We start from the raw sequence: 16,955 nt of genomic DNA on the forward strand, positions 1-16,955 counted from the left end.
ATAAACAGAAAGTGACTGATCTCATTTCCCTGAGCAAGAGGGTTGAAGGCCAGAAAAGAAATAAATTGCTTAAGGGGTGGGATGTTAAGCAAATATTTACACAATTTTCCAGTTTTTATCAAACATAAAATATAATCTAATAATCATCTAAGGAATGTTTTGAGAACATTTTCCCTTAAGTATTACTCAACATTTAGACATGGATGATCAAAAAGTCGAGACCCACTCCCACCAAGCATACAGCGGTATTTATCTCAAGCTCTCCCTAGTAGGAGAGATTACAAGGATTAGGTTTCAAGCTTGTGCAATTGTCTTTAGACAAACACAACAATATGCAATAAACTACTATTCCCCAGATGACTTTATGAAAAAAAGCCCTACGCTAATGACAATTAAGACTGAAAGAAAAGAAGAGCCAAATGAGTAACAATGCAGGACAAAGAGGCCCCCTTGAAAGATGCAATAGCATGGAAGCCATCAAATCAGGGGGTGGTGGTTTTCCATGTGGGCAGGCATTCTCTGGGGCCACTTCTTGGCTTCCTCCTCACAAAGAAGTTCATTCCTCTAAATGATGATTACATATTCTCAGGGTTTGGATCAAAGAAAGCAGGGTGCAGTAGGTCTTAAACTGAAGTCAGTCTCAGAACTCAATAGTTTAGGGCCAGGTTTATTAGCCCTCCCAACCAAACTCTATTATCCAGCACAGTCACAACAGTATTTTCCTATTAAACCTGTATTTAATTGGGTCAGTAGAGCAAGACAACAAAAGAGAAACTCTACTGTAAGCTAGTCTCTACATTTATAAAACAGCTTTTCTCTGGTATCTTGAGCACCTGCTCCTCTTCTCAGATTCAGAGAACAAGCACTTGGGCACAAGGTTTTCCACTGATTTCAAAGAACAGAATTATAAGTTTACAAAAATCACTGCCTGAAAAAGAGTGTGATAGCATTTTTGCAGCACCGCCTGTTCTTTGGGTTCATGCAACATTCCCTACGCCAACTGTGTTGTCCATTTACAGCGGACATCTCTGACATGAGGTCCCTACCTCCTTAGTTGAGTGCAAAGGATCTGGAACACTACTAATATTGTTTGTGTAGTTTCTTCTAAAACAATATTGCAACATGCTTAATGTAATACATGAGTATTGTATAAATCCAAATATTCCATCTTACTCCAAAGACCACACTGGGAATTTACCAAGAAAAAGCTACTTGTGAGCAATCCTTGTTTGAAGAATTACAAATGGTTAATCTCTTTTGATCACTTTGATTCCTCAAAGAGGAATCATCTGATGGAACTGGCATGTGGGAGTTTAATTCTCTCACTCCTTGCTGGTAGAGCTTTAATAAATCATCAATAATTAAAGATGACCGTTAAAATATGACCAACCAAGTGCACCAGCACATGAGATGTTCCATACTCTTCATGAAGAGGGTGCTCTTACAGCATCATCACCAGCTGTCACATTCAAACTTCATTCTATTCCAGCTTTCAAGATGTGCCTGCCACACAAATTGTCTAACAAATTTTCTTCTAACTTTACAGCTAAGACCAGCATCATGTCAGTGGATGTTTCAAAAAAAAGCTATTGAAATCCACATTTTCTCCTTAATTAGAAATTGAACATCAAATTATTGGAATTTCAAAGGCTCACTAGTATGTTTTTGGTCATCAAGTTAATATACATGAGACAGAATTTTTATGCATTCCTCCATTATCTCTACAGCTTTATTCATCCACGTTTTATAACAGACTACGTTTCTTTTTATTTTTCCATAGGTGAGAGGTGATGGTGACAAAGGTAATTTTGGCCAGAGGAAGTAACTTTCTACCTTTACCCCTGAGACTACACATCTCCACACCTTCCTTGAATGAGGAAACAGCAGCTTACTTTGTGACAGTAAGTCATAAAACATTGCATTTGTAAGGATAAATTTCTTCTTTGAGAAATCCTAAAGTACTTAACAAACATTTGTAAAGTACTGATTGATTGCAAGTTGACAGCAGCCAGCAATAATACATTGCAGTCCACAGCAAGCTCTAAGAATATCATTTCTGACAGAAGCAGTAAGGAGACATTGATAAGGAAGAAGTAGTTGCCTAGGCTAGCACATCAAATTTAAGACTACTGCTCTTCTACGTATATATACATACTTCATCATTATGTCTCCAGAGATGCATTAATTCTATTTGTTGAACCAACACAAATAGTCTTTTCTGTCTGCAACACACCAAAAATGTCACCCAGCGAAAGAGCCTGTCACCTGTAGCCCTCAAAATAATATTATCTGAAGAAGATAACAAAGAATTGATACCTCCTCTTTCTCATATCTATGTTCAATAGTTAAGGAGATGAAGCACACACTCGGTAATGGACTATTATGGGAAATCAGATACTCCACACCCCTCTAGTCTAAATTCTTCCCATCCTTCTCTTTCCCCCGCTTTTAAACCTATTTAAGCCATGACTCCAAATCAGGATGGGCACTGCTAGCAGTTAGTCCATCATTCACCAACTCTCATCAGGTCATGTGAGGGCCATGTACAGATTAATTAAGGGCACTTGCTCTTGGAATGCTTTGCTGTGATATGGAACATTATCCTCATTTTAGAGATGCACAGAAACAGATGTGTCCACAGTTACTCAAGCTATGCCCAGGACAAAGCTAAGAACAAAATATCAGTAGCCAAGTTTCTGATTGTTTTTACTGTATTGGGATAGGAAAAAAAAATCTCATCATCTTTATAAGATTAGAAATAAGTTAGTTACACAATACCTCAAAATCAAAAGGCAACACATCACGAAGCACATGAAAACATGCAAATACTTAATATTCAACTTACATGAAATACTTATGAAAAGACTATAAAAGGGACAGTTATAGCTGAGTCTTTTCTATTATTTTTAATATTTTAACCATGAAAATACTGTATATTTTGAAATATATATAATAGCTCATAAAATGAGATGTTTTCTTCTCTTTGCTCATGCACTTGAAAATACTTTATCTCTAAAATTCATGCCAGCATAAAAAAGTCCTAGTAAAAAAATCTTCTTTCTTCCCACCTCAAGATCAAAAAAAAGGAATAATATAATTGGCTTGCCTTTGAAATAGATTTAAAGGCTTAGAAAGCTATTTCCTTATGTTTGTAGGAGTAATGGAAAGTGAACACACTTTAGTACATGGACTTTGTTAGTGGGTATATGCCTCGTGCCTCTGATTACATCTGCATTATGTTGGAATAGAAACCAAAATGAAGATCTCCTATGTATTAATGATTTGCTGCTAGTTTTTTATACAAGAGCATACAACAAGAAATTAATAAGCCCTCACCTTGACATTGCTGCTTTAAAAGATGACCTCAAACTGGACTGAGGAGCTGGTGCTCACAGAACTCTGCCTTCACGAGCAGCTGTGTGTGAAACTCAGGACTCCTCCAGCCTTGCTGACCTACAAGCTCACTCTCAGCCATAACACTTCCACCAGTCCTTTCCCTTCCCAGTCTACTGTCAATGCCAGCCAGGCCTTCACCTAGTGATAAACCCAACTCTATTTCTTCATAAAAAACAATGGGAAGCGAGACTGAGTCCTCCAGTAAAGATATTAAATTCTAGGCCAAGTTGTGAAGTAAAACACTAAAATGAACATTACTGTTTTAATACAGTAATGTATTAAAATCTTAACAAATGTGCTAGCAAACAGGATTTTACTTATCAATTAATTTTTAATATATTTTGGTAGTTATTTTTTAGCGCTCATCAAGTATATTTTGGGAAAATTGAAATATCAACTGATTTCCTTTGTTTCTAGCACAAATACATCCATTCACCTCTATCCCTTGACTAAGATTGGGCTTTGCTGTTGCTGTCTGTTTTATTCTGCTTAAGCATTGCTGAAAATGAAATTAAATTAAATCAACTGTGAGAGAAAGCAACTTCTTGTCTCTCAAGTTTTGAAATGACTGAACCTTCTCATATTTAATAATTCAGACTTACTCCTCTAAATTTTGTCCAGGAAAATAAGATGGTCTTTATATTCCAAAGATATCTTCACAAAAGTCTGCAGTACTGGATTTTCTGACGCTGAGTGATTATGAAACCCCTTTTTGTTCTCATAACTTCATGATGTATATCTATAACTCTTTCTTGTTTGTGAAGATAAGACCAGCCTTGTCTCTCTAAATGCCTTTTCAAAGGAAGATTCACAGTTGTTTGACTTTTGATCTGTGTGGCAACTAGCTCAACCACCTGCGCTGGGTTTGAGCAGTTACTGAGCTTGCTTTGTACCAGCTTATGAACACAGCAAGCCTTTTACACTAGAACAAGCCGATGTGTGAATACACCAATTTACAATGTAAATACAGGGTCCAACAATATGGGCATCTTTAATGACCAAATGTGTAAAGTGCATATATTGTTTACTGATTATATCATTAAATAAAACAGATGGCTCATATTCTCCACCCACCTACAGTGGATTAAAACACAATGGTGTAATAGTCTGGTAAACTGGTAATGTGAAACATTGCTTTGTACTGGTGTAGTAGTATAAATAGCTGTTCACAAATGAGGTACAAAGCCCCACTGCCACTAAGAGTAATTAGCTGAAGGCTGTACTGAAAGAACACTACCTTCACAATCAACACGTGTGTGCCATTTACACTGCAAACTGCATTTGAAAAATATAGTGGTGACAGAAAGGAGCAAGGAAGTTTCTTGGCATGGATAAAGTAGACCATATGCTTCCCAGCATCTTGGGAAGACCAGGCACACTTAGAATCATGTTTCTCCAACAATTCCCTATTCAAATGCATTATTTGCGGCCATGATAAGCATGTCAGAGAAACAACAGTGCTGGGGTTTTTTTGCTTGCACGAGCATTTTTATCAGGAGGAAGGCAGGGAGCTAGTGAAAAAATAATTTTAAGATGTGATTTTTATTCAAGAAGAAAAATTACCCGTTAGCGTTGTAATCTTAAACTATCCATAGATCTACTAAATCTAAAAAGTAAAAGACAAGATGTAAACTTTGCTCTAACTCACAAATATTACAAAAACCTTCTGGGTTACACCCTGGTTAATACAGCATATTCCAAGCTAAACAAGAGTTCTTAGGTAATAAATACCACATAGTAAGATCCTGAATGCTAAGCCACATTAACATTCATGGAAAAACGTTAATATTTGCAGAAGGTATACAGGTCAGTGAAAAACTCTCCTGCTATGTTTTTAAACTGGAGAATACTAATACCATTTATAATTCTAATAAATTGTAGCTCCTGACTTCAAATTCATTGGCTAATTTTTCACGACTTCAAAAAACCCCACCCAATTACTAAACTGACTTTAAAACATGACTTCAAAATCTCGGTTATAATCCTGATTCTAAGACTGAAGGAGCATTAGAACTGAAAGTATAGGTTTATCTGAAGCAAGCAGGCTGCAAGAGTCTAGCCCTTGCTTATATTATTCTAGATATTTCTGAAACAATTTTAATGATTTTCAACGAATTATTTTAGAGCTACGTAAATGTTGCAGAGAACATAAATCCCAGTGTTTATGGCAAAATTGTTTTTCTCTGTCTTTCCCCTTTTGCTTAATTTCCACATTGACCTTTCTTTGCCTTCTTGATTAGGTTCAAATCATAGAATGGCTTGGATCTTCCACACTAGTTAAAGAGCCAGCCAAAATTAGCAAGTTTTCATCCTTCCTATCACCAAGTAGACTAAACAATCTCTCTTTGTATGGCCAAAGTTTCTCATCCATGACTTTGTTATTCTTCAGAGAGATACTCAGCAGGTTAGTGATGTGTGAACATTTCTTCTAAAGTGTTTTAAAGGTCCAATACAACATATTACATGCTACCCAGGGACATAAATTCTTCCTCAATTTTGGTCTTGTCCCACAGCAGCATTAATTTATCTGCAACAAACTCAGAGTGATCCTGGTTTTCCTCAGCTGTTGATCTCTCACAGTCCAAATTTATGGCCTTCTTTGCAAAACTACTACAACAACAATAAAAACACCACCACCCCACCTCACCCCCAACCAAACTTTGCTCAAACTAAAAGAGATCCTTTTTCAATACTAGAGCTGTGGATGAGCAAACTACTCAAACAACTATGACTTGCAGTTTCAGGTCCTGGATTTTGTGGTAGAACTTCACTGACTGACTTGAACAAAAATTGTACTTAGTAAATCCTGAGTTTTCCTTTTTCCAGATGTTGCTCACCTAATCTCTTATGTCTCTTGAGCACAGCCAAAACCCTGACCTGCTACTATGACCTAGACTGAAAATGATCTAATCTAAAAGATGACCTAATAAGGACAAGATTTTGATATCACAACAGTTTTAAATCAGTTTAAACAGTGGTTTCATTGTTTTCTTAAAGATAAAGTACTTAGTGTGAGACCAGAATTGTGCTAGAAAGCTAAATTAATTTTGCTTTTATTAAAAGATGAAAATTTCAATCAAAAGTGCCAAGTGCCACTGGAAATCATACTCAGAATGCACAAAAGAGGGTCTTTACCTGATAAAGATTAAAAAATATGCTGCAGACACATGATGGGAGACTAGGCAAATTAATTTGCATTTCTCCATTTATTTCCAATCACTAGCTCTGTCAAAAATGCCAGTGCGTCACACTTACTGTATTTTTCTTTAAATGTTTAGAAGTGTCACCAAAAAAAAGTTAAATCTCTGTACTTTGTGGATTTTGTTTGAGTTTCAAATGTTGCTTTTAGTATACAGTCTAGTTTTAGTCTTATGGTAACCTTAAGGGAATGATTTAATTTTGGTGTCTCTATTTGTAAAGCTTGGTGACACCTACACATGAAGCTACTGTTTGGAGAAGCTGAGCTTCCAGGATTTGCCTATTAGAACACTATCAAAGTCTTACATTTTTACATTCCTGAATCCCATCAAAAGGCTTGGCTTAATGAAAACTAGAAACTGTAATTTAATTGTGTACACCGTTATTTATGTTCTCTAATTCTTGAAAAGTTCAGCAGAAATTTCTTTCCACAGCACAAATCACCAGAAACCTCCCCAAATGCACCAGCACATAAAAGCTCTCTGTCTACTCAGGAAAAAGGATTTGGGCTAAACATTAGGGAAAACTTGGAAATATCTGATTGAAGAGATGAGGAACGTTGAGCAGTGCAGAGCAGGTCAAACAAATATCTGTCAGGACTGAAACAGGGTCAGTCAATCCTGCTCTAACACAAAGGGATGAACTTTCCTGAGATCACTTCCACTTTCTATTTCTTTTGGTAAACTTACGGATCAAAATGAAGTGACAAGATATCATGCATATCTGTGATATGCTGCATTTAGGAATTTATGGCTTAAACACTCTGTAGTAAAAGGTATGTGCAAAATGTGACGTATATGTATTGTTCTGCCACAGTTATAGCGTGAGTGGTGTCAAGGACATGATCCTTAATCAACTACTAGCCTTAAAGAGTTTGATTTAATTGATTTCTGAAGAGTTGTCTCCAATTATTTCAGCAATTACCAATGTCAGCTTTTGCTAACAGGTTCCCTGCTTCAAACAATTCTACCACATTCAAAATATTTTTACTACCTTCACCATTCCTCAATATCATGTCAGAGAGAACTCATCCAACTGGAACTTACTTGAACTACTGCAGTAAAGCACTGCACTGACTATGCTGATACAAGACATGCCTTCTCATGAAAGCATGTCATGGGACACCTATTGTGGTTCAGACATGACAATGCTGACTATGAAATGCCTTTTGTTTCACTCATTACATTATGAACCATTTTAGGCTCTAACTGCTCAATGGTAGTCAACATATCTCAGTACAGAAAACAATCACAAAGGGTTACATGATACTTAACCTATTACGATGCTTTACATTCTTGGTATTTGCAGTCTAGGACTAGCTAGGATAATTATCCACTGGGATCCTGCTTTCCTGCAGAAACACAACTGCGCTTTAGATAATGTTCTTTCCAGCTGTTCAGCTGGATACAAGTGATAGAAGGGGGGGACAAATGAGATAGTAATTCCAGATGATAGAAAAGAGGGAAAGGAGAGGACAGAACAAAGGCCATTGTACATTTCAAAAAGGAATGGAAAAAGAGAATTAGAAATATTGTCTGAAGAATGCAGAGAACCCTGCTCATAATGGACCTAGTATAGGCAGCTTGACATGTGGATAAAGCTTTCCAACAATCTGAAAAATAAAACAATGCTATGGCATAAATGCTTCTATCTCAATGAATGAGGGACATACCCTTCTAAGGCTGCCTGGGCACAAGAAGATTAAAACACTGACTTATTTTATGCCATGCATTTAAGTAATTAGATGTAAAGATCAATCATGATGCTCCTTTCTTTTCAGGTTTGAAGAAAACTCTGTATCAATGAGGTTGTTAGAGATGAAGGTTTGCAAAGGCTAAGGTGACATTACACTAATCCCAGCTACATGTGGCAATGTTGAAATTGGTCCCATTCTGTAAGGCATTCAGCACCCATGACATGGAACTCTCTGTGTACACTGATGCTGCAGCTATAGTGGTTATACAGCAGCTCAAAAGACATCTGCACCTTCCATGGTGCATGAACTGAACAGTATTTCTAACATTGAATGAAAGTAGATTAAGATTTTTCAAAAGCATTTTGGAAATAACACACACAACACTGTCCAAGAAAGATGAGCAAGGTTTATAAAATGACTCTCAATTATTAAAAATAAGAAATGCATCTTACATGCATCAGATCATGCCATACCTGAACGAAGAACAGGGAACACACAGTGTCCCATACTATTTTAAAATATTTGCTGTTCAGACTTAGAGGCACATTTCCTGTTTTTTTGGTTGGACTCCTAATGATGAAGAATGCTCACCCTTGGGAATTTTGCTGACACTACATTTATGTTTTCCAGATGTTTTGTCCATCACTTCAATAAAGAAACAAGGTTTCTTTTTAAAGTTAGAGATGAAGAGAGGAACAACTAGTACTAATTAATGCCAAGGTTTAATCTGGGATAACAAGCTGTATGTTCCTTGTCCAAGGACTGTATTGTGATGAACACCACCACAAAGCTTATCAGTTTCTTTCTGAAAAGATTCAACAGTTCATAATTGATAAAGGTTAGTTGCATAATAAAATACAAACATGTACAATAGTGTAAGAATCATGTTACTGTATTAAATGTTTAAAAGTCAGGAAAATTTAAAAGAAAGTTATTATACTGACAGTAACAAGCATTAAAATACCCTATGTTGTGTTTTATGGTTTCCAGTTAACAACAGAAATATTAAGGACATGATTTGCAAGGAGCACAATAAAAGCTATGTTGCCCCAAGAGATGACCTGGAATCATTCTACCACTCACTCCCCCCTTATTCAGCCTCCCTTCAGCTAAGGGAATTGTTCCTCTGGTTTAAGTTAACCATATGCTTAAATATGTTCCTGAATCAAGGTCTAAATTACTGAAGTAAACAGCTGCAGCTGTAAATATTCAACATGGAGCAGCCGCTGCTAGAGGATTTACTGTTTCAATCATTTTGCAGTGCAGATACACATCTTGAAGTAAAAGTAGAAATATATGTACCAAAAAAAATTGCTGAAACAATTTCTACTCACACTTCTTTTGGTTTGAGACCAAACATGCAAAGTTTCTGCAGCAAAGAGGAACTCCTCTATTACCATGAAAACAAGGCAAATCTAAGTGTATGTTAAACCTCACCCTGGATCAGTGATACAAAGACCTGCCTTCAGAAAACTGCAGAGACCCGACAGTCATGACCTAGTATGACTGATACTGAGACAAGCTTTAGCTCAGAAGAAAATCTTTTTTTGTTATGTACTTTTGGGGATGGAAACAGAGATTGGTAGGGAAATAGAGGGAAATGGCAGTGGTAACACTGTTTTGGTTTGTGTCAACACGGACATGAGTGTCTCTGCTGCTGTTCTTCAACATATGGAAATGTGGGCTTTCTAGTCAAACAAGAAGGTAGAACAGACATCATTAACTTTTTACATCTCTAGTAGTGTGAGAAAACAAATAAAGGAGTCCTGTGCATACACTGCTGAATAGATCCTACCAGGTCAGTGGGTGGAGGCTGAGCATCCCACACCCTCTTTAAAGAACTGCCCTACACTGTCTCCTCAGCCTAATGACCACAACTTCACCACTGCTGAAGCTGTTTGAGAACTATTAGAAATGACTGCAATCCAGGCCCAAACTCTGAAGGCCAATAATAAAAAACATGTTTTAATTCACTTCTGCTTAGGACCAGAGGCAAGGGACACAAGCTGGATGCTGGGAAAATTCACTTAGATACCTGGAGAAATTGCCTGTTTCTACTGCCCAGAGAGGCATTAGTACCTCCAACCTTGGATGTGTTTGAAACTTGACTGAAGAAGACTCTGAGCAACCTGCTCTAATGAGACTTGCTTGAGCAGGAGGTTGCACCAGACAACCTCTAGAGGTCCCTTCCAACCTAAATTATCCTACGATTCTCTAAAATGTCGAAAAATAACTGTAAGGTCTGGACTCTCCTGGAGCTCAAAAGCAGAAGGAAGCTTCACTAGAAGTGATTCAAGAAGCAGGACTCTCAGTTTTCCTGGAAATAAGAGTGAAGAAGCTTGACCTCAACTAGCACAGGGGGCAGGTATTCCATTTCTGATTGTAGTCACATTGGTCATGCATCTGTTGGCAAGTCACATAACTTACTACCTGAGAGCTGAACACTTACTGCTTCATTTCTAGAGGTAGTGTCTCTGTCCTTATGGAAATCAAATTTTAAAAGTCTCTTTTATAAGAGCAGATGTGTTCATAAGCTTCTCAAAGCATCACTGATAACAATTCAGAAGATTGAAATCTGAAGATTAAAAGGGAATTATTGGCATAAAAATTTCCTGGTAAACCAGACTGGATAAAACATTGACCTGGAGAGTAGCAGCTGTTTTTCTAAAGTATTTTTTCCCCACAATTTGAAGGGGGGTAGATAGAACTTATCTGCCAATTGAATAAAGATTCAAATCTACCAAAATTTTTATCTGGTTACTTTTGGGTTTGTTTGTTTCCCACTGGGCCGTGTGTGGCTTGGAGACTTTCCAAATTCTTTTCTTAAAAGCTTTTCTAGGCTATTGGCTTAGGATATGGGCAAAAGACTGAAGATCTTCCAGAACACATTCTTTTCTGCTTCTTTCTAGCACACTCTGCACTCCTCAATTCACATTGGGGTAGAGGTCGAGGGACAGAGAGCTGAGATGACCTATTCCAGTGCCACATCACACTCACTAATTTCTTCCTAATTTCTAATCTAAATCTCCTCTCTTTTAGTTTGAAGCCATTCCCCCTTATCCTAGTAATACAATGCTCTAAGAGGAATATACTAAGTTAGCAGAATCTAAGTAGATTCTACCAGAAAAAAAATAAATATATGTAATGAATGTATAGGTCATTTCAATGTAAGAATATTTAAAAACATTTATTAGAAAAATACTCTTGCCCACATACCTAATATACTGGGAGACAACAAATTCCAATACATAAGGCTAAGTACCTTAAACTGGTAGAGCAGCAAACTGGGATAGGAAGGGCAAGCTATCCCTATCATGACACTGATTTCCTTTATGAACTATGGCAACCTACAAAACCTGTCTCTGCTTTTACTCCCTGTCTCCAGAACGTTTAATGCACAAACACAAAGACAGGGAATTTTGGTCATATGAAAGCAGTAATTTAGCCCTCTAGCTATCTAAATACCTGATCTCTTAATATATTTGTCAAGATTCAAAAGAGAGGCTGCTTTACCTTTCCCAGACAGTAAAATTAGAAATAGTTAGGCATTAATTTGAGGCACAGGGTGTTAGCCTGGCACATGACTTCAAGCATATCAGCAAATACATATTGCAGGAGCAGCAACTATACTGAGTAATGTTCACTTTAACATTACCTTTCCTGTATAATATTGGTGGGAAGAATGATCCTCTAGTGTCTTATTTTATTGGTTCCAGTAATTATGTGAAACATTGTGTGGTCTGTACTGAAGTATGCAGAAATTAGGACACAACTGCCAATCTGTGCTAATTATATTTTTTACAGTTGTATTTATCTAACTCATGCTGATTTCTTGGGGTCTGTATTTTAAGATTATTCTTGTAGCTAAACAACATTGGGATGATGCTGAGCCTGGGATAATGCCCAACTACTCAACAGTCACAAACAAATTAAAGTCACTGTAGGTCTATCTATTATGTGGTTTCAAATAATATCCTGAGAATCATCTACTGCAAGCTGCTTCTATGCTGGCATTGCTTTTGGCACGTTTACCTGAACTGAGCTTAAATCCTAACCTGCCTTTCATCTAGATGGGTGACTCAGCTCAGCATTTTTGTTGAAGAAAAAGGAAATCCAATGACTTCCTGACACACAGAAGCGTGCCATCGTGGTGTTCGACTACAAAATCCTTTTTTCTGAAAAGAAGAGCCCAAGTATATTTCAGAAAGATCGTATTTTTTATTTGGCTTATGGAACACTTATAAACTAGGACTCCTAACTGTGATTCCCAAACACAAAACAAAGTCAAAGGTTACAGCATATGTTTTTGTTTCAGCTTCTTCAAATTACTTGCAAATGTATTCAAACACAATATGAGGAGATACTTTATTTTATTGAAAATAACAGACTACAGGGTGCTGCAAAAAAGGCTGGGGTACCTCAAGCATAAACATGGAAAGAATACATTGGTTTAGAAACCCATAAATCCTTATTTGAATCTGCCAACCTGAAAGCCAAGTAAAGCCCGAAAAAACTATTTTTCCTAAATGCTATGTCTGATTAAGCCATACTATTAAATGACAGCTGAACTTTAACATTAATATGATATTATTTAAATAACTGCATGATTTTTTTTACACTAAAATGATGAATGATTTTTGGACAGCTCAATTGACATAAAGCAAGAAACCCCTTTAATGAGATTTGACAAAATGGAGACATATGCAGAATATTCGTTACAGCTCATGTCGCAGAGCCCTTCCTGCGGAGACTTGGGTTTAGTTGAGTCTTTTATTTTGTTCATTTTTTTTATAGTTTATTTTGATTGTCTACAGGCACTGAACCATCCCTTTCAATTGCCACTTCCTTTCTCCATGGATTTTGAATTTAGCTTGTGTCATTTACATATTACTCTTAATCAGAGAATTTTATATGTTACAGTTTGGAGTTGGAATTGTAAGAAATCTGTGGAATGAAGGTATGAGGTTCAGCCATTTTAACCTTTGTCAATGTGGTACACAAGGAACTAACAAAGGTATTTTTATGAGGAGACTAGTGGAGAGATATAGCTTTATTTATTTCCCAAGCCAAGTGACAAATCAACAACTCTGCTAAAACTTCTCCTTCTTTTTACCTTTTTTTTTTTTTAATAAGCCAAGTACATTAAGCAAATATGCAACATAAAAGCCTGTGGTAAGGGTAATGTCATACTGAACTCTTCAGAGCACTAAACTCCCCTAAAACTGAGCTTTCTTAGCACCCAGCACTGCTTATTTGAAGGATACTTCTCTTCTTCAGGAAGCTGAATATATACAGAAATGGACATCACAGAGAAGTTCAGGTGCTGTTTCACTGGATAAAGAACACATATCCAGAGATGTCACTAATTCAAAAAAATCTGTCTGAGAACGTACTAATGTTAATTTAAGGTGAGAAATAATCATTGGATAACTCCCTCCTTGCAGTCCCACATAGAGTTTTAGGATGTTGCACAGTTTTCCTTTCTGTATCACCTCATTTTGACTCCATGGACAATCACCTCCATTGACTCCAAACAATACCATAGGAAGCATGGAAAAAACATGTTAAAACCACAACGGTTGACACTGTGTCTGCCCCATTTATTTAGGCAGAATTGATAATTTTAACCTTTTCTCTGAGCGCAAATTTATGCTGCCCCAAAACATTTACAAACTTTTTCACTTTAACATGCAAAAAACCCCTCAAAACCCCCAAATCACTCAAGAATAAGAAACACAGGAGTTCATATCAAAAAGCTTAATTTTACAACACACATCCAAAACCTCCCAAATAAATACAATGAAACAAAGATGAGAAATCATTACACAAGGGCTATCCCTCAGGCTACAGAAAACTCTTTCCATAGGTGTGACAAAGCCTGTCATCTAACCACGCTGGCTTCACTGCCAGCACTCATCCAAAGACATTCTACATAGCAGCCTGTGTAAAAAAATAGTCAGGTATGTCAGCAAAACATTGAGGTTGAATTACAACTGAAAATAAAGGCATGGAGGGAGAGAAGATGAAAAGAAAGAGGAGAAATGTCCCTACCTTGGCCTTACCTTCGCAACATTCCCGTCAAAATCCTGGAACTCTTCCCCAGGTTTGCATCTGTTTCTCTAAGCTGGGGAGAAAAGAGTCTCATTAAAGGTAAAAGGCACACATATTCCAACCCCTACAAAGGACAGATATTTCTACTGTTGTTTGAGTCAATCAACTTCAGGTTTAGCCCACAACAAGCTCTCAAAGCCACTGAAGCTCTGAAATTTAAAAATGTTTTGTCTTGTTTTCACTTACATAAAGATGAAACCCAGGGAAGATAAGACACTGAGGCAACAAAGGTGAGTCAGGATAAAGAGCAAAAGCTTTACAAATAAAGGGTTGCAGGTAGAAGCTGTATACATTGGTATCCATAAATCCCACTGATATGTGTATGTGTATTGGTTAGGTATCTTAGTGAAGGCATCAAGGGATGAAGAGACAGCCATGTACTGTGTTCCTGATGCTTTATGAAAAGAAAAACTTATCTTTCTTTCACTGTTTTTCAAAGACAGTAGTTTAAAGAAAAAACAGAAATACAAAATATTTCCTTTTACCATTTCTGTGTAAAAGAAATATGCCTATACTGTACCTTAAATACAAAACTTGTACTGACCTTACAGCAGCCACCACTGGCATGGGTGCTCAAATACTTTGTAAATAGTATATAGTGTGTATATATATGTACAGAAGGCACAGCTGTATAATATATATTTCTTTCATGTAAGGATCTGTGACTCACTGAAAAGACCATTTTTTTAGTTTATTAGGACAAAGGAAACCTACAGCTTATAGCTAAATTTAATTAGTTGATTTGTCCTACAGCTCTCAAAAATCTTGCAAAATAGGTAAAAGCACAACTGAGTAAAAAATGAAATTGTGGAGATGGGGATGGGGAGTTATGAAGCAAATAAACCTCATATTTACTTCTATTGCTCTTTAAAAGGGGTTAAAATGTCCCCTCTATTTTTGTGCTTTTTAGAGTCCCACGAAAGGAAATCTAGAAATGAAGAAGACTACAGGAAGAATGCAGTTACTCTCCTATTGCTTCTTTTGCCACTGGCAGCCAGAGGAGAGACATCTTTTGAGTTCTTAGATATCTTGAAACCAGTGGGACAACAAAATCTACTGTAAAAGATAATCTAATGATTCTAAGCATTTCAGTTATGAAATAGCAGGGACCACTGTTTCTAGCATGTCCCAAAACACAGCTTTCTGTACATACTAAAAACCATTCTTCTCATTATGAAAGTTGAATATTTACCTCTTCATTATCAAATCAGATTGAAATGATTACCTGACTCACTGACTTCTTACTAAAAAAACTTTGTTGTAGTAGACAAAATGCATGCTGTTTTATAAATCCATCAAAATAGTAACACTGCCAAGAAGAGTGGCAGTCTTTCAATAACAGATCACCTTCATCACAACAAACCAGTATTATATCTTGAATATAGGAACAGCAGCAATATTAAACTCAGTCTCTATTTTGGAGCCCAATACTGTAAATATTTGCTACCAGATTTAATGTTTATTACTGAAATCAGTAGTTGCAATCAATGACACAAAACCTTTTTGCATAAATTTTCCCCTTGTACTTCTAACAGCTATTAAGAAAATACCAAGCAGAAGCTGGGACTGGGTAACACCAATCAAGGCTTGCTCTTAGCAATATCATATTCAGTGGGAAGGCTTGCACTGACTCTCAGATCTCTGTAATTATGTGCTATGATGGAACAAAGATGAGCATTATATTCCAGGGAGGCCATTCCCTCATTTTTTCCTGATTCATCTAGACAATTCAAGCTCCAGAAAAGCAGTTTAGCCTGGTTTGACACAAGTAACAGAAGAAAAAAGTCACAATAATTTTTAAAAGGCTCATTAAAAAGCCAAGTTCTTATCTATGCTAGAAGGGAATCTGAAGTACAAATGTATGCTTTACATTGGTCTTTTATTATTCATAAAGATGCATTTAACACTTGGGGCTTCTCCTCCCTTTTCACACAAAAGTAGCGCTCTCCTTTTTACCATTAAATGTTTGATCCTAACTTTCCTCTCTTGCTGCAGGATTCTACCTGACAGCTAGAATCAGTGCTGATAGTTAGGAAGAGGAAGCTGAATCTTAGAGGTTTGACAAACTCCTCTAAGCAAGACGACCTCATGTTTTTATGGTAATAAAAAAACCCACAAAATAAGCGAAAGCAACATTAAAAAAGAAACAAACACGTATACACATAGTTGGAAGATCTCTAGCTACCTCCCAAGAGAACACTAAAAAACCACCTTTTCTTCCTGCACTGGCAGAAAAAAAAAACAACATAAAGAGTTTCAAACTGTTTGTTTTTATTGAAAACTGAATTATCTGATTGCAGTTCTTTCATTATTTCTTTACCAATACCAGTGCACCACAGAAGGCAAAGAACTGGTGGCATGCAAACCTCTTAAATGGCACATGATGGGTACTTTCTTGTTTCACAGAACTGCTGTAGTGAAAACATTTTGAAATAGGCTTTGATATTAGTGATGGCAAACCTATATGGTGTTTAAAAAATAATATTAAGAATAATAATGAGAAAACAGGAAGTTGAACAAGATACTGATGTTGATATCTTGTCTGCCTTAGACA

At 36.7% G+C, this 16,955-nt stretch overlaps 1 protein-coding gene across 4 annotated transcripts in view; it reads right to left on the reverse strand.

Annotated features, from left to right (window-relative positions):
• The window catches only part of VTI1A (vesicle transport through interaction with t-SNAREs 1A), a 273,846-nt gene that overhangs the window by 94,174 nt on the left and 162,717 nt on the right, over nucleotides 1-16,955 (reverse strand). For 2 of the 4 annotated variants that reach the window (XM_027750092.2, XM_027750091.2), the window contains one exon: nucleotides 14,353-14,414. In XM_027750092.2, the coding sequence (XP_027605893.1) occupies nucleotides 14,353-14,414 (62 nt within the window). Of the gene's footprint in view, nucleotides 1-14,341; nucleotides 14,415-16,955 lie in introns of all 4 variants that reach the window. The other 2 variants (XM_027750095.2, XM_027750094.2) reach the window with 1 other exon arrangement.

Source organism: Pipra filicauda, unplaced genomic scaffold, assembly GCF_003945595.2.
Source record: "Pipra filicauda isolate LSUMZ 115617 unplaced genomic scaffold, ASM394559v2 scaffold213_size2393758_pilon, whole genome shotgun sequence".
Lineage (NCBI taxonomy): Eukaryota > Metazoa > Chordata > Aves > Passeriformes > Pipridae > Pipra > Pipra filicauda.